Source organism: Trichomonas vaginalis, chromosome IV (assembly GCF_026262505.1).
Source record: "Trichomonas vaginalis G3 chromosome IV, whole genome shotgun sequence".
NCBI classification, from domain to species: domain Eukaryota; phylum Parabasalia; order Trichomonadida; family Trichomonadidae; genus Trichomonas; species Trichomonas vaginalis.
This window is the reverse complement of record NC_067206.1, coordinates 26,446,401-26,467,354: the sequence shown is the minus strand read 5'-3', so window position 1 is coordinate 26,467,354 and position 20,954 is coordinate 26,446,401. Positions and strand designations below refer to the sequence as shown.

The 20,954-nt window shown below is 30.2% G+C and overlaps 10 protein-coding genes across 10 annotated transcripts, besides 4 other annotated features; 7 read left to right on the top strand and 3 right to left on the bottom strand.

Annotated features, from left to right (window-relative positions):
• Nucleotides 1-2,320: 2,320 nt before the first annotated feature.
• TVAGG3_0172710 (cysteine protease family C1-related family) lies at nucleotides 2,321-4,035 on the top strand (the record flags this gene model as incomplete). Its single annotated transcript, XM_001320358.2, has 1 exon — nucleotides 2,332-3,813. One exon carries the CDS (start codon nucleotides 2,332-2,334, stop codon nucleotides 3,811-3,813), a length of 1,482 nt encoding a protein of 493 aa, XP_001320393.1.
• Nucleotides 4,036-4,315: 280 nt separating this feature from the next.
• Nucleotides 4,316-4,831, bottom strand: TVAGG3_0172700 (acetyltransferase (GNAT) domain-containing protein; the record flags this gene model as incomplete). Its single annotated transcript, XM_001320359.1, has 1 exon — nucleotides 4,372-4,824. The coding sequence occupies one exon, from the start codon at nucleotides 4,822-4,824 to the stop codon at nucleotides 4,372-4,374; it is 453 nt and encodes a 150-aa protein (XP_001320394.1).
• A 193-nt stretch (nucleotides 4,832-5,024) lies between these two features.
• Nucleotides 5,025-6,164, bottom strand: TVAGG3_0172690 (phosphoprotein phosphatase protein; the record flags this gene model as incomplete). The annotated part of the gene is made up of 1 exon (XM_001320360.1): nucleotides 5,025-6,164. The coding sequence occupies one exon, from the start codon at nucleotides 6,162-6,164 to the stop codon at nucleotides 5,025-5,027; it is 1,140 nt and encodes a 379-aa protein (XP_001320395.1).
• A 319-nt stretch (nucleotides 6,165-6,483) lies between these two features.
• Nucleotides 6,484-6,520: a mobile genetic element.
• Nucleotides 6,484-6,520: a terminal%2Cinverted (terminal inverted repeat of Banshee-A3 transposon ID:TVAGG3_0172680).
• A 1,175-nt stretch (nucleotides 6,521-7,695) lies between these two features.
• Nucleotides 7,696-7,733: a mobile genetic element.
• Nucleotides 7,696-7,733: a terminal%2Cinverted (terminal inverted repeat of Banshee-A3 transposon ID:TVAGG3_0172670).
• Nucleotides 7,734-9,511: 1,778 nt separating this feature from the next.
• TVAGG3_0172660 (uncharacterized protein) lies at nucleotides 9,512-9,949 on the top strand (the record flags this gene model as incomplete). Its single annotated transcript, XM_001320361.1, has 1 exon — nucleotides 9,512-9,949. The coding sequence occupies one exon, from the start codon at nucleotides 9,512-9,514 to the stop codon at nucleotides 9,947-9,949; it is 438 nt and encodes a 145-aa protein (XP_001320396.1).
• Nucleotides 9,950-10,188: 239 nt separating this feature from the next.
• On the bottom strand, nucleotides 10,189-11,557 carry TVAGG3_0172650 (armadillo (ARM) repeat-containing protein family; the record flags this gene model as incomplete). Its single annotated transcript, XM_001320362.2, has 1 exon — nucleotides 10,236-11,513. The coding sequence occupies one exon, from the start codon at nucleotides 11,511-11,513 to the stop codon at nucleotides 10,236-10,238; it is 1,278 nt and encodes a 425-aa protein (XP_001320397.1).
• A 987-nt stretch (nucleotides 11,558-12,544) lies between these two features.
• On the top strand, nucleotides 12,545-12,909 carry TVAGG3_0172640 (DNA binding; the record flags this gene model as incomplete). The annotated part of the gene is made up of 1 exon (XM_001320363.2): nucleotides 12,569-12,853. One exon carries the CDS (start codon nucleotides 12,569-12,571, stop codon nucleotides 12,851-12,853), a length of 285 nt encoding a protein of 94 aa, XP_001320398.1.
• Nucleotides 12,910-13,234: 325 nt separating this feature from the next.
• On the top strand, nucleotides 13,235-14,692 carry TVAGG3_0172630 (proteasome regulatory particle assembly; the record flags this gene model as incomplete). The annotated part of the gene is made up of 1 exon (XM_001320364.1): nucleotides 13,235-14,692. The coding sequence occupies one exon, from the start codon at nucleotides 13,235-13,237 to the stop codon at nucleotides 14,690-14,692; it is 1,458 nt and encodes a 485-aa protein (XP_001320399.1).
• Nucleotides 14,693-14,909: 217 nt separating this feature from the next.
• On the top strand, nucleotides 14,910-15,488 carry TVAGG3_0172620 (cyclin-dependent kinase inhibitor 2C-related family; the record flags this gene model as incomplete). The annotated part of the gene is made up of 1 exon (XM_001320365.1): nucleotides 14,910-15,488. The coding sequence occupies one exon, from the start codon at nucleotides 14,910-14,912 to the stop codon at nucleotides 15,486-15,488; it is 579 nt and encodes a 192-aa protein (XP_001320400.1).
• Nucleotides 15,489-15,945: 457 nt separating this feature from the next.
• TVAGG3_0172610 (uncharacterized protein) lies at nucleotides 15,946-16,609 on the top strand (the record flags this gene model as incomplete). The annotated part of the gene is made up of 1 exon (XM_001320366.1): nucleotides 15,946-16,512. One exon carries the CDS (start codon nucleotides 15,946-15,948, stop codon nucleotides 16,510-16,512), a length of 567 nt encoding a protein of 188 aa, XP_001320401.1.
• Nucleotides 16,610-17,122: 513 nt separating this feature from the next.
• On the top strand, nucleotides 17,123-18,253 carry TVAGG3_0172600 (diphosphomevalonate decarboxylase protein; the record flags this gene model as incomplete). The annotated part of the gene is made up of 1 exon (XM_001320367.2): nucleotides 17,154-18,179. The coding sequence occupies one exon, from the start codon at nucleotides 17,154-17,156 to the stop codon at nucleotides 18,177-18,179; it is 1,026 nt and encodes a 341-aa protein (XP_001320402.1).
• Between the last annotated feature and the right edge of the window lie 2,701 nt (nucleotides 18,254-20,954).

Here is a 20,954-nt window from a genome sequence, read left to right as displayed (position 1 = left end):
TATTACCATCATCATTCTTCATTTCACTTAATCCTATGGCACATGAAATAGACATTTTCAGTTTATCATCTTTATCACAGAGTCCCTTTAGGAAGTTATAAACTGTAACAAAATCATTAGAATTCAAAGGTATTTCGCAAATGTTAGCAAATTCAATTATGTATTGATGTAACTGATTGTTTTTGTCGTTAAGAATTGATATATCATTTTTGTACTTTGTATTTTCTTGTTGAATTTGATTTAATTTGTTATTCAGAATTGATATATCCTTTATGTATCTTGTATTTTCTTGTTGAATTTGATTTAATTTGTTACCGAGAGTTGATATATCCTTTATGTATCTTGTATTTTCTTGTTGAATTTGATTCTTTTCGCTATTGAGAGCTGATATTTTATCTTTGTATTTTGTATTTTCTGCTTGAATTTGATTCAATATGTTATTGGAAACTGATATAACCTTTTTGTATTTTGTTTGATTTCGTTTCGATCTGGCATCAACAATTGATATTTCATTTTTGTACTTTGTATTTTCTTCTTGAATTTGATTCAATTTGTTATTCAGAATTGATATTTCATTTTCATATTCTGTAACTCTTGTTGGAATTTGCTGCAATTTGTAATTGAGAGTTGATATATCATTTTTGTATAATGCATTTTCTGCTTGAATTTGATTCAATTTGTTATTGAGAGTTGATATATCATTTTTGCATTTTACATTTTCTTCTTGGATTTGATTCAATTCGTTATTAAGAGTTGATATTTCCTCTTTGTATTTCGTATTTTCTTCTTGAGTTTGATTCAATTTGTTATTGAGAGTTGATATATCATTTTTGCATTTTACATTTTCTTCTTGGATTTGATTCAATTCGTTATTAAGAGTTGATATTTCCTTTTTGTATTTTGCATTTTCTGTTTGAGTGTGATTCAATTCATTTTTAAGAATTGATACCTCATCGTTGTATTGTGTTTCTTCATTTTTGGATTGGTTGATTTCATCTTCCATCGCTGAAATCTTTGATTTGAGGTTTTCATTTTCATTTTTTAATTTTATAATTTCATTTGGATCTGAATTAATATTTGCATTGTATGCATTAAGGTAGTTAACTAATGCACGCGAAGATTTGAGTTTGAAGTTCCTTTTATAGCTATTGAGAATGTTAATCACGTCTTCTATTGAATCAATAAAAACATTGCATTTCCGCGCATACGTAAAAAGCTTATGAGTACTAAATTTTAATTTACCTTGGGAAAGAAGAGCATTGAAATCGTTGGATTTAAGTTTTGATTTTTTTAAAACTTGAGGAATGTCTTCTTTATCAACAATTTCATAGAAGTTATCTTCATTGATGTATGTTTGAATGTTTTTAGAAATGAAATTCAAATCAACTATGAGGTCTTCACTCATCGAAATAATTTTGCGACTTTTCACACAAAATTTATGACATTTCAATTTTTGAAAGGGGTATGGATCTAATATAAATTACTGGAAAAGTGTAATTCTTTGGATTTTGAAAAAAGATAAAATGTTGAATCCTCTTGAATACATTTGCTATTGATTCAAATGCTGTTCACCTTCCCCATTTCATGTTCATAAAAATTCTGACAATTTAACAATTTTATTTAAGGATTTCTCAAATAAGGTATCTCCCATTGTAATGCCTGAGTTTCTCTAACTAATTTTATAATGAGCAGAAGGCTTTTTGAGCATTTATTTTGTTGGTTCTAAATTTCCTTTTTTTTGTTACAAAATTTAGAACTTATTCTAGTTATTTGTATGAGTCTATATGAATACATAATCCATAGGATTTTCCTATAAATCAATTTAGATTTATATCCTATCAAATGAAAGTATTCTCAAAATTGAGAATATGTGCATAGTAAGAACGATGGAAATAGTTTATTAGGAGGAATTGATCAAAAACACACATAAATCATTCATTTATAGCGAATTATCAAATTAGAATATGATGATTAAAGTCAATAAGTTTTTTCCCTTAGACTGACCAAATTTTGAATAATAAAAGCAATTTCCAAATTTCAATTATTAAAACATTGAAATTCATTAGTATGTTCAACTGATATCCAATCTTTTTCGCATGGTTAATGTTATCTAGACTACCAATCAGCCGGATTTTTACATTTCGCCCTCTATCTTCTCTAATCAGTGATAAAAATAGGATAAATATTTCAAATCTTAGACGTAAATGATAGAAATCATTGTATTGCTGAAATTTCATAATATTATGATATCAAAAACGTGACATTCGGTTGAGAACTTCAGTTTGATTTTGAAAGGAACCGTCACGTTTTCAAGGCCATAATTCAATATTAATGTTTGCTAGTTTACTTGTTCAGGCTATTTCCTTCCCGGCATGGCCATCGAGTTATACTATCATTGGTACATGGAAAGTTCCATATACAAATCTTTCAAATCCAATCACAGTCGTTCACTCTCCAGGTCGTCAATATCAAAATCAGTTAAATGGAGTCGAGCAAATCTGGAGATCCGGTCCAGAGGAGCGTATTCATCGTAAAATTGTTGGAACAGGCAACGGAACAATTTGTTACGGAATTCCAGATGATCAACCATTTGATGTCGAGATTACACAGTTCCTTCCAGATCCAGAAGGCTTCAAATTACTCGACGGTGAATATACATATCATGGCAAAGTTTGCGATATTTGGGAAAAAGTTGTTGACGGAAATAAAACACAGACATACAGAATGTACATCGACAAGCAAGGAAATCCAGTAGCATACGTTTCAAAGGCTATTTCCATTTTCCACTCCCACTACGACGTTTACATTCTCGAAATCGACACATTCATAAGAGATGTCCTTCCAGGATACTGGAACATCCCAGCTATCTGCAACAATCCATTACCAGACCCATACCCAGGAGACCAGATGGGATTCTTCTTCCCTAAGTCTCATTCCCATAAGAACGTCCAGAAGAATGTCAGAGCCAGACTTGCTTCCGGCGAACAGACCAACGGCCGCTTTGCACACCTCGATAAGTCCGAGTTCATGAAGCATGTCGAAATGCAGCGCAAGGCCCGTAATGATCGTCTTAAGCGTAGAGGCGATTCACAGTACTGCCCAACATGGAAAGGCACCGGAAAGGAACTTCCTCGCACTTTTTCATGGCGTAACAATACCCAGGTTGTTGGCAAACCACGTGATCAAGTCGCATGCGGTTCCTGCTGGGCATTCGGTACAGCCGAAGTTCTTGAAGGCGCATTCGGTATCGCCTCCAAGGAATTCCACGAAGTTTCTACAAATCAGATTATGGATTGCACATTTGGCTGGGGCGATAACAACTACGGCTGCCAGGGTGGTGAAGTCGATATCGCTCTCGATGCTCTCAAGAACAAGAAGATCAAGATTGCTAAGGAATCTGATTATCCTTATCTTGGCGCATCTTCTCAGTTCTGCGACAACAACAAGGATGACTACCTCGGAACAGTTACTGGCTGCTACAAGATTGAGCAGAGAACAAGATCCGTCATGGAGGCCATCTACACATTCGGACCACTCGGTATCGCTATCAACGTTATTGAGCCAATGATGCTCTACACAAACGGTGTTATCGATGACGAGACATGCACAGGCGCACAGAGTGACCTCGTGCACGCTGTTCTTCTTACTGGCTGGGCTGAAATCGATGGAAAGCTCGCCTGGGAAGTTAAGAACTCATGGTCAACATATTGGGGATGGGATGGTTATATCTATATACAGATGGAAGATCAGACAAAGAACTGCGGTGTTACTACTGATGCTGTTGCAGCAGTTGTTAGCCTTAAGCAGAATTAAAAGATTTTTTTCAGTTTTTTATATCAAGTAAATATAATCTCATTTTGATTTTACCTTTTTTAAAAAAACTAAATTTAGGAAATGAAAATTTGAAATTTCCCTTTTTAGGTTAAATTAAGTAGATTTTTGTATATTCCTATCTAACTTAAGTCTTCCGTTAATCAATACATCGGAATTGTATTATAATTTTTTCAAAACAAATTATATTGAATAAAATATAAATTCACAACATCATTATCATACCTATTTGTTGATAGGTAATCAATGATTATGATTATTTAGCATTAGATTCAATAATGAAGGTTGTTCAACATCAATCTTCCGTATTTTCCTTATTGTGATTATAGTATATTGAATATCGGGTTTTTATTCTATAGATATGATGAATTAATCTAAAAAATCTAACAGCAACGTATGTATATAATTTTTTTTTGTGTAATTCATTGAATTCAATCTAGTAATTTATAATTTTGCTATTTTGATCAAAATAAAATGTTCTCGTATAAACTTTGGATAGTAATTGTTTAGTTAAAAAAATTCTATATTAAATTAACAAAATTATTCTAAATGCTTGATGAGTAAGCGATGTGGTATGCCAACTTCAATGAATGGATCGCATATGATTGGATATCCGATCTTTTGATAGAAAGGTAATGCAGTTTGACGAGCAAATATCAAAATTTCTTTAACACCATAGTCTTTGAGTTGCTGTTCTGTGAAATTCATGAGTTTTCTTCCAATTCCATGACTTTGGAGATCTGGAGAAACAGCAAATTGCTTTAATTGAACAACCCTAGGGATTTGCTCAACAGAATATATTGTACCTACAAGTTTATTGTCCATGAATGCACCAAAATGATGATATTTCGATTGCTTTTCCTTTTCAAGATCATCATCTTTGATACTTCTACCAAGAGGTTTTCTAAGAATCAGGTCACGTAAAGCAACGCTCTCCAGATACTCGGTGGAGCCCCATTTGAATTCTTTTAAAGAGATGTTTGAGAGAGACATCACTTTGAATAGGAAGTAAGTAACCTTATCTTATCTGACCACTACCTTCATTAGAATTAAGAACATTCTTAAGATTTATGGCGTGCCTCTCCGGTCCTTTTATGAGTAATAATTGAATAACTCAAAAATTTTTATGATTGATCAAGATATTTATACAAATAATTAGATAGTTTAACGTTTATTCATAATTCAAACATACTTCAAAGCATCTCAAATGAATGAAGTGGCTTTAATGGAGTTAGTCTCTGAACAGATACAGCTTTCGAAATTCCTTTCTTCATAGGAACAAGAGGAGTTTTCCTAAAAGAAACTTGAGCTTCAACACTTTGCTTAGAAATCGAAGGCAGTTTTGGCAATCGATGAATAAAGAAATCGAGAGAATAGAATCTGGATTTTGATCGAAGAACATATGATTTTACTGGTGGGAATGTAGTTATTTCAAAGGTTCCGCCTTCAATGAAAGTAACAACGCCGCACTTGTTTTCAATATTATTGCAATATTTTGATGCTGAAAAGACTGTCATGCATTTTCTATTGAATACGAATTCAACTCCTTTTTCAACACATTCATGTCCCCTGACTATCATATCGATGCAATTTCTGTCAAGGAAGCTTGAACAAACATCTTCTCCAAAGAAGAATCCACATCCACGGGAAGATGGCTGAAAACCTACTACATATAGATTTGGATCGGACCATAAAATGGATTGAGATAAATCATCCAAGTAGCCAACTAATGGCCTTGGAATCATTTCAATGTCAGAGATATTTAAGAATCTTGGACCAATTCCTCCATGAATACATAAATATCTCAAATTGATAATGGCGGCTATTGGAATTTCGCAGAAAGCCATGTCGAAAAATGGAGAAACATCAAATTCTTTATATGAATTTCGCAGTTCATCTCCAAAGCCGCTGGTTTTGTACATTTCTGCAAATTCATGATTTCCTCGGATTACAAAAACGTGCTCTGGATAAAGTACTTTGAGAAGAAAGATAATTGTGCATGTCTCAAGAGAGAATTCACCTCTATCAACAATATCTCCAAGAAATAGATATTTGTTGCGAGGAGGCCAACCGAAGTGCTTGAAAATCCTGAAGAGGTCCATAAGGTGTCCATGTAAATCTCCAATCACTATATACTTGCCGTTTAAATGCATAATCTTTTCGTCTCGTCTGAAAGCTTCTGCTGCACAACCACAAATGTGTCTCAAAGTAGGAACATCAACAAGCGGCAGTGAAATCTTATTAGCATCATTGTCAACTCCTGGGATTGCACGCTTTGTAAAACATTTATAAACATCATGCAAATCCTGGACATTGTTATTTAGCGCATTCATTTTTTGATTGAATTATACTATTCTGACAACATAGATTATTTTTGGTAATAATTGATATGCACGAATAACTAAAAATCTTTTAATTAATAATTTGAATCTTTTATTCCAGATAATTTATTGAAAAAATAACCATTCAAATCAATTATTATGCATTTTTATCTTGTAATAGTTTGATTATTATTTCTTGTCATGATATAATCTGAACTTTTGAATATTATATTGAATTGATTAAAAATAAAAACCGTTCAAATTTCAATATGTCTGAATTACACAACATATTTTAAAACAATATTATATAAAGACTGTATTACATTTTTTGTAATAAACAGAAATTCATCAAAAGTGACGGCTCTCAATTTTTTGACATTTGTAAATTCTAAATTGAATGAGAAAAATGAAATAATACTAAGCATAATACAATATTCTAGATTTAATTATAATTAGGAAAAAGTTAGTTTTGAGAGTACTTTTCATAGGCATATAGAATGAAATCTTCTGAAAAATAATATCACATAAACTCATATTATTTTCTAATATATAACTATTTTATATAAAAATCAAATTCAATTATCTTAAAAGCGAAGGATAAACCTCAAAATTTACGAATATAATGAGTGGGAATATAATGCTTATCTATCATAAAACCATATGAAATATCAATTTTTGCTTTACGCCTAATTTTTGACGACACAATTAGCAAAAAATGTTAAATGTTAACACTCAGTCCATTTGAATATGAAAATAAAATTGACTTTGATTAAATGTTTTTATTTATCATGCAATTCTTCTTGCGACCAAAGATTTGAATAAAATTTCAAAAAATAAGATAGCTTAAAAAATAATGTACGGTAGTGTTTACTAATAGATGAATAGTATATAAATTCTATTAAAATGGATTTGATCCAAAAAATATAAAACCAAAAATAATTGTTATAATTTAAATGAAGAAGTAATTTAAAACGATTTTATTTATGATCAAATTTTATATATTTTTTTGGATCAAATCCATTTTAATAGAATTTATATACTATTCATCTATTAGTAAACACTACCGTATATTATTTTTTAAGCTATCTTATTTTTTGAAATTTTATTCAAATCTTTGGTCGCAAGAAGAATTGCATGATAAATAAAAACATTTAATCAAAGTCAATTTTATTTTTCATATTCAAATGGACTGAGTGTTAACATTTAACATTTTTTGCTAATTGTCGTCAAAAATTAGGCGTAAAGCAAAAATTGATATTTCATATGGTTTTATGATAGATAAGCATTATATTCCCACTCAATATATTCGTAAATTTTGAGGTTTATCCTTCGCTTTTAAGATCATTGAATTGATTTTTATATAAAATAGTTATATATTAGAAAATATATGAGTTTATGTGATATTATTTTTCAGAAGATTTTGTGTTCTTCTTCAAAATTTTATTTTTTATTAACAAGAATCTTTACAAAATATACATTTACTTTAATTAATATTTAAAAACGTGCTCTATCAAAAGTTCCAAAAATTCAATATTTTAGCTTTTCTGAGGTGTCACTTTTGATGAATTTCTGTTTACAACAACAATTTATAATTTTTCTTCAACTCCGAACTTTCAAAATACCTAATATGTATATAATTCGATGATTAATTCAATTAAGGGCCTATTTGAACGTTTCATGTAACAAATTAGACAATATATTTAAAAAGTTATAAGTTTATCTAGAAATGGATACACAATAACAAACAACCGACTCATTCATCCACTTACCAATATGGTATATTATTGGATAATAAAATCAGAAATAAAAAGGGTATTTCCGAGAAAATATTTTCATGATATAAAACTCGAAGATAAATAATCTAAAATAATGACTAAATCATCCACATTTGGGAATTTTCAATTTGTTATGAGAATATAGTTAATTTTAATAATGAGATAGTTCCTTAACGTGGATATGTAATCGTTGCCAAAAAGGGTATAAAAGAATTCTATATGATGGATACATCAAATTCGTTTATAATGAGTTGAAAATTGATTACAAATAAAACTAACTGGTGTATTGATCAATTCATACATTATCAAAAACAATTCATAGAATACGCAAAAAATCGGAATTCAACTTTAGAAACAGTTAAATTTACTTTAATTATCTGCACTTTAAGGTCTGGGTGATCAAAACATTATGACATTTTTACATTTGTTTACTTACATCAGTTTTTTTCTCATTGAATATAATAATTGAGAGGTCGCAAAATTGAATTAATAGAAATCGATTAAAAATAGGGAAATAAAATAGCATATGGTAAATATAAATTTTTTAAAGATATTATATGGGTATCTAACAATTTATTGAAAAATAATAATTTGACTTTTGCTTAATATAGAATTAAATGCAATATTTCTCATAAAAATTTTTGTAAAACTAATTTTTGAAAATGATGATCGTAAAAATGAACCTTATTAAAGCTGATAGAGTTTAATGACTGTATTCTTAAAGTATAATGCATTTTGAAATTTTTGAAAAATATCTGTCTAAAATGATTTTTAAAATAATCAATGATTATTAATAGACTGATATACATGAGACTACTGGAAAGAATCTAAGCAATATTTTTAATCGACAAAAATTGAGAATAAAAATTATTGGTTTTTTAGTTATTAAATTTATATGAAGAATGCCTTTAATTCAAATATCAGAGGGAGGATGATATGAATGGCCAGTTCTGAAATTAGATTCTGTTGAAATCCATCGGAAATTTGAAATAAATACCATCCATAAATTAGACTTGAATCTACAATCCAAATTATCAATTTATGTAAATAAAAAACTATAGACTTGTCAAAACGATTACCTATCGAAATTTTTGATCATTACTTATCAATATAATATTTCATCAGATCATATTCAAATTGAATGCCTTTTTACAAAACAAAATTCAAGCATATTTTTCAAAGAAACTTTGCAAATTACCCCAGACTTTTCAGAGGATTGAGTTGCACTCAATCCTCTGAAATAGTCTGTGTTAATTTTTAGTCTCTACACTATTTCAATATAAGCTCCATTTTTAAACAGTTTTTAAAAATCGAGCATTGAAAAGTGTGATGAGACTTTTTGATTAATTCGTTTCTAAATATAATACAACAATATTTGCAAAACAATATGTCAAACATTAAGAACATACAATTTCAATATTTCTTACAATTCTCAAAGCCGCTCACAAAAAATTCAGAAAATATCAAACTAATTGAATACTCAATCCACAAACTTGTGAGGTTAGATAAAGATTTTAAATCCAATAATTATTTAAAAATTATTAAAATTCAAAATCTTCTGAAGATCGAACTACATCAAACATCATGAGCAAGCACAATAACTATACCTCTACGAGATCTAAGCGTCAAGATGGGGAAGAGTACAGCGATGGAAATCCGAATGATCAATGGACACCTGACGATCCAGACTCAAAAGAAGACTACGTACGAGACTATTCATCAGATGCAGACGAAATGAAATACAAGAAAAAAAGAATTCGAAAAAAAGGAAGAAAAGCAAAATTTCTTGCTGAGCAACTAATGTATGATCAACAAATGATGGCAAATCAACAAACAATGATGCAATTTCAACCTCAACAAACTTATCATCCTCCACCTCCTCAACTTCAACCCCAACCTATAATTACCTTCCAACAACCTTCATATACTAATAAACAACTTCATTCAATACCAGAGCTTGAGAGTGTTGGCCCTAATCATATCCCTGGAATTATCGATGTTGTTCCTCGTGGACAACATTAACTATATATGTACTGTATTGTAATTTACTTCATAAAGTCTAATTCTATTAATTACATAAGTTCTTTATCAATTTCTATCTTAATTTTATATAAATCCTATTTCCTTTAAAGTATAGATATCCGAAACATAATTATCTACTATCATTGTGATAATTTTATGCTTAACATGAGAGGATTAGAATTTTTGATAAATTTTTCAAAATTTACGAAGATAATCTTTAATACCGCATATAAAATAGATAAACTCATTGGTAAGATACAAAACTAGGGCAGTCAAAAGGAAAATCTTAATCTTTATTCAATAATTCTACAATCATACATGAAATCTGATATATCTTTTCATTTTCGTCAGTTAGAAGAGCATCTATAACAGAATATATATCATCCTGCATAAATATTTCTCGGATTAGTTCGAAATCTCCTGTTGTTTGCGAGCGATTCAAAATGTGATAATTCTGTTTCAGAAAAACAATCCGAAACTCAAGCTGCAAGTTGTCAAAATTCTCATACATCATGCGAAATAAAGGTGATTTCACAAACTCAACTCTTACTTCATAAGAAAGCCCGGTTAATAGATTTATATAAAGTTCGAGGGCAGATACCTTCAGACTCGAGTGTTTTGTGACTAAAGTACTGATCTTTTCAGTAATGCCCGATTGAATAAAATAATCGATTAATTCCTTATTTGCGGTTATGATGTTCGATAGCGCATCCAGCGCACATTCAACTACATCATCATTTTCGGAGTCCAAACATCCAAAAACCCGAGGAATCAGAATTTCCGAGTAACAATTAAATAAATCCTTATGATATCCTGCAAGAAATTCAACTACTTCAAGTACAGATTGGATTTCTTTATCATCTGATTGAAAATATTTGACGATAAAAGCTATTGTATTGTCATTAACCAAAATCGAAGGATCAAAATAGTTTTTCTGTAACTGGTACAATATGGAATACATTATCAAATTATCAATACTGGAAAATGGTGAAGTCAGGAAAAAAATTAATACATTACAGAAGGTTTCTGGGCTAGGAATCTTAGTCCGTGATAGGGTATAAACTAATGATAAAAGTTCGCAGTCCGTTGGCTGGTTTTTCGAACAAATACTGCAAACGTAGGGAACTAAAAATTCTTTCATTTTCTTGCGATCTTCTCCTTCTGAATTTTCAAATACATTGGCAAGTATTTGATACATGTATTGTTTGTAGTCAGTATTCAAAAGTTCAAGGAAAATCTGAATAATATTTTCGTTTTTGATTAGAAATGATAGATTAAATAATGTTGACAATGATCTTATAGCTTGTAAGACGCTTACTATATACTTGTCTTCATTATTAACTGCAGTTAAAATAAGATCTAAAATTACATTTTCATTATAAAGATAAAAATCTTGTTCTTCATCTATATTATCAATAATTTGAGTAATGTAATTGCAATGGATGATAACATCTTTGTAATTTTGTGAATTTAATAATTCGGCTATTTCATCGAGATTTCGATATATTGCATCTAGTTCAGATTGTTCCTGTTTTCTAATAGAATGTTGGGCAATTATGCTCATATGCTTGTTTATTATTAAGTGGAAGTTTGAGAATGAAAAACAGGAAGTTCCTTTATAAAAACTGACATTTATTTTGACCTTTTAAGAATGATTGTGTAACATATCAGGGATTGATCAACAAATACAAAACAATCATTAAATTGGCAACAGGAACATGACAATTGGTTAAATAATTTCAACTATAAGTATTAAGCTATGTTAGTTTTCCCATAGCTACAGGCAAAGCATGTAAAACAAAAACATCATATTTAACGCTCTTCAAAGAGAAAATTCTTTTTTGAATGATAGAAAAGGTTGTTTTCTAGCAGGCAATTAATCAAATTGAATCATACCAGTTCAGATAATTCCATTTGTAAATAAAAAACATCATCATATAATATAAACGATGATGTCCGATTCCAATAAGGTATTGTTAATTCGAAAAAATCAAAGTTCAACATATAAAGTTTATGGATAGCCAATTTATCCAGCCAGATCAATATTTTCCTCTTAACGGTCTGCAAAATTTAGTTTTTTTGCTGATTCAGACCATATTCAATCCAAAATCTATGCCATAATGTTACCCATCTTTTAATTATGGCGCGCAAATCAAAAATCCCGCCAAATATTTAAAGCCAATTTTTCAACGGGATAATAATCAACATGTTATTAAGTATCATTTTGTTGAACTATTTTCGAAAAATAAATATGATGAAGATCCCGCCAAAATTATTATCCAAAGAAATTGAATAATAATTTCGGCAATTTAAAGAGGAAACTGTTGTTTAATCATTTTTAAGTAAATATTTTTCCTTTTTGCTAATTGAGCCGTCAAAAAATTTAAAAGGAGGCGATAATTCACTTTAAACAGAAAAATCACGCTAAAACATAAGATAAACATTCATATAATATAATTGTTCTGAATGAAAATTTTTGGCGCCAAAATTGAATATATTACTTCCTCGATAACATCCTATCGTAAAAAATTGAATGGAAAACCGAAAATTCTTCACAAATTTCATTCATCACCGACGATATTAATTTGAAAGGAAGGGAAGTTAACTTCATTTAGACTAATGCCTAAGTCTCCATATATCTTCTTCTGCCAAGAAAAGCGCCCACAGGTCAAGGAAGAAAACCCAGGAATCGCTTTCGGTGATATTGCTAAGAAGTTAGGCGAAATGTGGAAGAACCTTTCTGAGGAAGAGAAGAAGCCTTACATGGAAATGGCCGAGAAGGACAAGGAAGCTCATAAGAATGACCCAAAGGAGGAAAAGAAGTCCAAGAAGTCCAAGTCCAAGAAGTCCAAGAAGGAAGAATCCGAAAAGGAATCTGATAAGGAATCCGGATCTGACGAGTAAATATTTGATTTATTTTTTTATGAATTACATTACATTTTTTTTACAATTTACAATAATATCTTTACCGCGAAATCAATTTGATGAGTTCAGAGTCAAATATAAGATTAAGTATGTTGGATGCGCACCATTTAAATACGAGTCTTTTCAGCGTTGCTAATATCAGCATCCTCAAACCCGATAAACCCAAAATGATCGTTTGGTTAATAACATTCCTACAATACCCATATGAGTTTATACTGTGAAGCGTTTCCATTGACTACAAATCTCGAAATTAATATTCCCAAAATACATTTTCAAAATTTAATCACGTTTCGCTGATTCAGTGAATATATTTGAGTATGTCTAATATTGAAAGTTAGCATTTGAGATCATTTTTAATAAATGTCTGATGATCAGATTGACCAAATTGACTACATTGAGCTTATTGATCTCTGTAAATGCAATATTGATAGTTTGAATCCCATTTATAATCTTAAAACTTATGACAACCAAGAAATAAATGACATTTATTCTTCAATTAAAAATAATCTTATTGAAACCCAAATGATTTCCCCATTAGAAGTCATTCATATAATTGAAACAGCATCTAAATATCATGTACGGTATTTAAATTCATTTTGGGCCCTAATAAAAAAATTTATTGATGAATATCATCCAAAACTTGTTAAATTCGATTCAATGATTCTCAATTGGCTCGTTTACAAAGATTATGGGATCATTTTTAATCAATCAGATCTAAATCGCTTTAAACAATTTTCAAACAATAATTATTCATTGAATGTTCATGAAGAAAACACAATTTATAGGGCTCTTATGGATGATGACAAAGAATCATTCATACCATTTACAGAAATTAAAGGATTTGATGAAAATTTCCAATTTTCAAATGAATTTTATCCTACTAATGATTCTGGATATTCATTTCTTGAGTTATGCTGCTATCATGGATCAGTTAACTGCTTTAAATTTTTAAGATCAAAGTATAATTCAAAGATTACTGAAAAATGTCTTCAACTTTCATTTTTAAGTGGAAATCCAGACATCATGAGTGAATGTTTGAAAAACAAAACACCAGATAAAGCTTGTATGGAATATGCAATAATTTCTCATAATATTGATTTCGTTACTTATTTAATGAATGAACATAACTTAGAAATTGATTCACAGGATTGTATTAAATATCATAATATTCAAGCATTTTTGGTTTACTTGGATCACACAAAAGATATCAATCAATGTTTTGTTAACATGAAATGGTTAAAAATACCAGCACTTTTCGAATATTTAATAGATCATGGCGCGAATGTTAATTTTAAAAATAAAGAAGGTCAAACTGCTCTTCATATTGCACTGGAAAATAATTCTCATGAAATTGCAGAATTACTTATTTCTCACGGAGCTAATGTTGATCCTCTAAATAGATCTAGAGAAACTCCTCTTTTCTATGCTTTGAAAAATGATAATTTAGTAGATATGGAATTTCTTATTTCACATGGGGCTGATATTAACAGGAAATTTGCAAATGATAAGACATATATTCATTTTGCAATCTCTCACAATTTGGAAGTAGTAAAGTTACTAATTAAATACGGCGCAAAAATTAATGCAAAAGATAAAGAAGGAAAAACTCCTCTTCACTACGCAGCCCAATTTTCTGATAAAGAAATGCTGAAATACTTGATTTTACACGGTGCAGATCTTTATGCAAAGGATAAATATTCTAAAACAGCTCTCAATATTGCTTTGGATTTTTATAAAAAAGATAATGCTGATCTTCTGATATCATATGGAGCTAGACCTTTTAATCAGTCAAACACAAAAATAAAAAGATACTCATGAATTCATACTAGAAATAAAACTCTCATTATTAATATCGAATCATTTTTAGTTTATTCCGATCAATCTTATGATATTGATAAATGCTTTGGGAATTCAATAGAATTTAATATTCCACTCCTTTGCAAATATATCTTATCTGTTGGTGCAAATATCAAAGAAAAAAAATAGGAATGGAAATACAGCCCTTGATAAAGCAGTAAACATCAATAGCAAAGAAATGGTCCAATTTCTTCTTTCACATGGTGCAAATATCAATGAAGAAAATGATATAGGAGATACTGTTTTTCATTGTGCAGCATTTTGTAATAGTATAGAAACGGTCGAATTTCTTCTCTCACTTGGCGTAAATATAGATGAGAAAAATGGATATGGATCCACTGCTCTTATCTGTTTTGCAATTAAAGAGAATACTGAAAAAAAAACGGGAGAATTTATTCTAAAACATGGTGCAAATGTCAATGAAAAAAATAATCGTGGAGAAACCACTCTTCATAATGCAGCACGTAATAACAATATAAAAATAGCGGAGCTTCTAATTTCACATAGTGCAGATATCAATGAAAAAAATAATCATGGAGAAACCGCTCTTCATTATGCAGCAGAGTCTGAAAGTGAAGATATAATCAAACTTCTTAAATCACACGGTAAAAATATCAATGAAAAAGATAATGATGGAAAAACTGCTCTTCAATATGCAAAAGAAAGAAAAATGGTCAAAATAACCAAACTTCTGGCTTCACAAGATTCAAAAGTAGAACATTCCCCTAGAAAACTAGGTTGTTGCGAAATTTTTTGAAAATAAGCTTTTCACGAATTAGAATTTTATTTTTAGAGTGTAATAAACTTTTATGTTTTAAGTAACATACATGTTTAAAAGCGTTTTATTGATTTTTTTTCTAATCTCTAAATACGTAATATTGTTAAAACAGCGATACAGTAAATGATTCTGATTCTTCTCTTCTTCAAGTATTTGATTCCCAGTTGTGACGATCATATAGATAAAAACAATGCAGGAATAATATGCTGAAAGATGGAAATCATTGTATCAATACCATACAAGAGCGTATAATAGTACTTGGCTTAGCAATCGATCTAAAACAAATCGAAATGTTTTTTATTATAAAGTGCAATATTATATGCAAAAGATTTTGTTTGATGATGATTCAATTTTCCATTTGACACTTTACATGTCAAAAGAGCTTGCAGAAATGATAATAAATTTAAAACCGACGAAAAGTGACAAAAGTGATATTATGGATGGAGATTCTCGTTTGATGCTTGCAACAGTTGCAAAAGATAACTATATTGAAGTTGAAGCCAAAAACAATGACTACAAAACAATTCTCGAAGCGCAAAAGGTTTTAATTAATGATTTCGCACAGACAATGCCAGAACTCGATGAAACAGAAAATAAAATTAAAGATATCGATGCAGAAATAGCAGATGTTGAAGAACAACTTCTTAATGCACAGCAAATTCTTATACAACAACTAAATTCAAACCAAAATAAAGAACCAAAAGGAGATGCCGGGAATATACTTCCTGAAATCATTACATCTTTCCAAGGAGATCTTGTTAAGCTTAGCCAAGAAGCAGTTAATAATGGTCAATATAATGTTCCAATTTTCAAGCTTATTGATCTTGAAGAACGCGCATCCAATCTTATTAGTAGCTTAGAAGAAAGTAAAATGTATCCAGAAACCGAAGAAGAAAATACAAAAAGAATTCAAAATTCACAAGCGCATTCTGCTAAATTAGCTCAATTCTTACGCCTACTGAAAGAAATATACGCTAAAGCTTCACAGGAACAGAATAATTAAAATCCTATATATTAAAATTTTATATATCTTGACTTTTCGATATTCAAACATTAATCTTTTTTGGAAAACTAAACGGTATGCAATTTGTGATTTGAAATTTATCTAAATATGAGAATCGAAATATAATTTTTGAATTTGAAGTATTTAAACTACATAAATAGAACTAACATACTACTATTATCCCAGAAATAATACTATTTGAATTTCCATCATATCAAACATCAAATATCAAGAAATGCTATTTGAATTTATATTAATTTATGAAAAATTTCTCATATATCTCTAAATCAAGCAGAATTCATTCTATAAGTCCAAACACACTATTGGTATGCTTTACATGCAGCGTAAAATGGGAACAATTTTGAATGATAAGATATCTTATGTTGTTTTTTAAATCCCCTTTCTGATTCTTGCTTCATTTGATAGAAAATGAAAGTATTCAATACTAATTTGGCATGCTTTAACTTTTTTGTTAATATTTTTTTTCAATCTGGGCGATAAGCTCGTCTGCGCGATTTCTCTGAATTTGACGATAGATGTACGCTGATCTGTACCAATAGTTTGTTAAGATCGGTGCAGACTGGTCACTTTTTACTATTTTTTAGAAGATATTTTTTTTATTTCTAAACTTTTTGAAATCAATGAGTACTTCAAATCCAACTCACACAAGTCATGCGGTTTGCACTTCTCATCCAAATATTGCATTAGTTAAATATTGGGGCAAAGAAAACATTCCAGAAATCACTCCAATTCATGGCTCCCTCTCAGTAACATTAAATTTTGGAGTAACTACAACAAAAGCTGAATATTCATCAGATGATGTTGATCATTTCTATTTAAATAACAAAGAAGCTGAAATTACTTCAAGATTAAAAACAGCCATCGACTTTTTCAATGATAACGGAAAATTACACTTCAATATTACATCAGTAAACTCATTCCCAACAGCTGCAGGCCTTGCATCATCAGCTGCAGGAGCTGCTGCTTTTGTTGGTGCATTAGCTTCTTTAGTAGGCAAAACAAACAATCCAATTACATACTGGATGCAAAAGGGAGTTGATCTTACAGCTCTGGCCAGAAAAGTATCAGGAAGTGGCTGCAGATCAATTCATGGTGGATTTGTTGAATGGGTACCCGGAACTCCATCAGAATCCGTTGCCAAACAGATTGCTGATCAACACCAATGGGAAGATTTCGTTGTTTTTTCAGTTATTGTTTCATCTAAAAAGAAAGACGTTCTTTCTACCAAAGGAATGCAAAGTACTGTTGAAACAGTACCTTGGATACACTGGAGGGCTCAAGAAGTCGTTCCAAAACGTATTTCTGACGCTAAAAAGTTTATAAATGAAAAAGATTTTGCTTCTCTTGCAGAAATCATAATGAGAGAATCAAACGAACTTCATGCAAACTGTTTAGCTACATTTCCTCCTATCAAATACTTAAATGACGAATCATTTAAGGTTGTTTCTGCAATTCATCAACTTAACGATGATCATAAGATAAATATTGCTGCATATTCTTTCGATGCAGGGCCAAATCCATTTGTTTTTACAACAAAGGAGCATGAAAAAGCTGTTCTTGACAAATTACATGAAATAGGCATTGAAGAATCTAGTATCACTCGTGCTACTCCATGTGAAGGCATAACATGTACTTATAATGAATAAAATCTATTTATTTTTGTTAAATAAAATATTTACCCTATGATTTTCTGAATTTTACATTTTTTCTCAAAATTGAGATAATTAAAGCGCTTCTATCTCAATAACCAATAAACATATAAGATTTTTGAAACTATATATATAATGTACTATATCTAAAGATATTAGTTATATGTATTAGAAAGAATAGAATTTTAGATTTTGATGTCACAAAATGATTTTTCATTTCATTGTATCTCCTCACAGAGATGGTATTTGAGAAATTTCTTTGCTGATAATTTATGAAGGAATGATAGACTATTGATATATAGATATAACAAATGAAAATAAAAAAATCGATTAAATATGATACTTCATAATGAGTTTTAGAAATTAAAAAACTTTTCTTTATTAATTATTTCGGAGGAAGTTTAATATGATTGTGGTTTTATCAGCCTATAATCAAGTAACGGAAAAAAATATCATTTATCCATAAAGTCAAATGTTAGATGTTTATTTAGTAAGATATAGCATACATGATTACACGAAATGTTCTGAGCTATGAGTTTAATGAAATAGAGCTGATTTGGCTGTAATTGAATTGCAATACATCGAAAAGCAATACAAAACATATTAATTTGTTCTATAAAACTGATATTGACTCTAATTTCTATAGCCAAACGTTTACATAAGCACATTTTGGTCACTTCCAAATATTACAAAAAAGTATTTAAAAAAGATATGGAAAATAGTATCTTATGCATATTGTATAAGATCTTAACAATTTTACCGATTTTGAAACTGAATTTGGAAAAATTGAAAATCATTTAGATCTGATTTCAATACAATAAAATAATGTTTGCTATTTAATAGTTGAGTAGTTGATGTTAATTTGCTTAAAAATGGCGTTTTAATGAAATAGAATTTCAATTTTTTTTTTAAAAAAGGCAAAATGGAATGAAATCATTCATGATAATTATTAAGATTCGGATATTTTTAAGTTAGTGAATAAAACTAAGATTGGAATAAGAGGTTAAGGGTGCACCCGTATGTACGTTTATTTGAGAGGAGGATTACCCTCTCAATTTTGAGGGATTCGTTAGTTTATTTTCTCGATGAATATGCAATAAAATTTGATTTTTACCTTATCAATATACTTCATATAATATACACATGTTCATGTAAAAACTTTTTTCCAAAATCCTCAGTAGGGTTGTTAAAAATATCAAAAATTAGCGTTTTGAAGACACCATGGTGTCTTATAATTTTCCCTTCCTTATTGGCGTGTAGAAATAAATGCGCCAATAGATTGAAGAAGAAGAATTGTTTTTCTCTTAATGAACTTTAATCCTTTTGATATAAGAATATTAAAAACATTAATATAATTTCGATTTCGGAAATTAAATTTCCAAATTTTTTGTCGATTTCGGAAATAACAGGATCCCGCATCCAACACGCAACAACAAAACACAAAACACACTTTTTGGTTCTTTCATCGTTTTAATCGTAATTTATGTAATACATGATTTGGATAAATTTTACAAAAATAGAACCTATATTATATTCTTTTCAAAGATTCTTGCAAATCATCAAAAATAATTGTATTTTAAAAAACGATCAAATTATCCTTTCATTATTTTAAACTTAAATTAGTTTTTATGATTGACTAAAGCAATCATATTTATTCATCATTAAATAAACAAAAAAATAATATTTGAGAGTTATTTCAAAAAAAAAACACATTGAATTTATTAATTTGTCTCAATTTCAGTATTATAAATTTTTATAATTTCAATATTTTGAAATACACTTTTTAATATTTCAATATTTATGATATTTCAATGTATTAAGTGGTCTCAAATTGAGCTTCTCAAATATAAGTTGGCCTATTCAAATAATAAAATTAAATAATATTTAAAATAATAAATAAAAGTGATTGAGGTCATAGCAAAACAGCTGTTTGGAGGCAGTTAGGAGCTAGCGGTTGAAGCGATAACATTCACAGCCAACATCTACGGTCAAGCGGCAGCATTCAAGGGCAACATCTACAATCAAGCGGCAGCATTCAAGGGCAACATCTACGATCAAGCAGCAGCAAGGAGCTACGGCAGCAAGGGGCTACGGCAGGTCAAGCGGCATCATTCAAAGCCAACATCTACAATCAAGCAGCATCAAGGGGCTACAGTAGGTCAAGCTGCAGCATGGAGCTACAGCATCAAGGAGCTACGGCAGGTCAAGCAGCATCAAGGAGCTACGGCAGCAAGAGGCTACGGCAAGTTAAAGATCAGTCAGATCTGGAAATATCTTTTTCAGGATTTCATTTGTCATGAAAAGCTTCAATAGGATTCTACACTTTATTAGATCTTCACGAGCGTTTTGATTAAACCTATTACGCAGGTTCCGCACAATTGAAATCATTCTTTCCACATCAGCTTCGGTTGCAGCAATAGACATGAATTTTAAGCCAATCTCTTTCAATGCCTTGAAATTTGCATCACATGCTACCCAAAACCTTTGATCCAAGCAGGTGAGGTCGGTGTTGTTCCTGATTTCACTCTCATTCATATGTATAAAGTTGGAAAGAGCTTTCTTGTACTCATTAGCTATGTTCTTGGCCGAACTTCTCTTGTAGAACCTCGCTTCTGCTTCTGCACGTCTCGAAAGCATCTCGATCATAAAATCGTTGAAGCTGTACTCTTCCACTTCTTGCATTGACAGAGACGCCCATTCACCAAGGTTCCTGCCTAGTCTCCTCCTTGGTTCATTCTCTTCAACTTCTTCATCCTGAGCAATGTCTTCTGC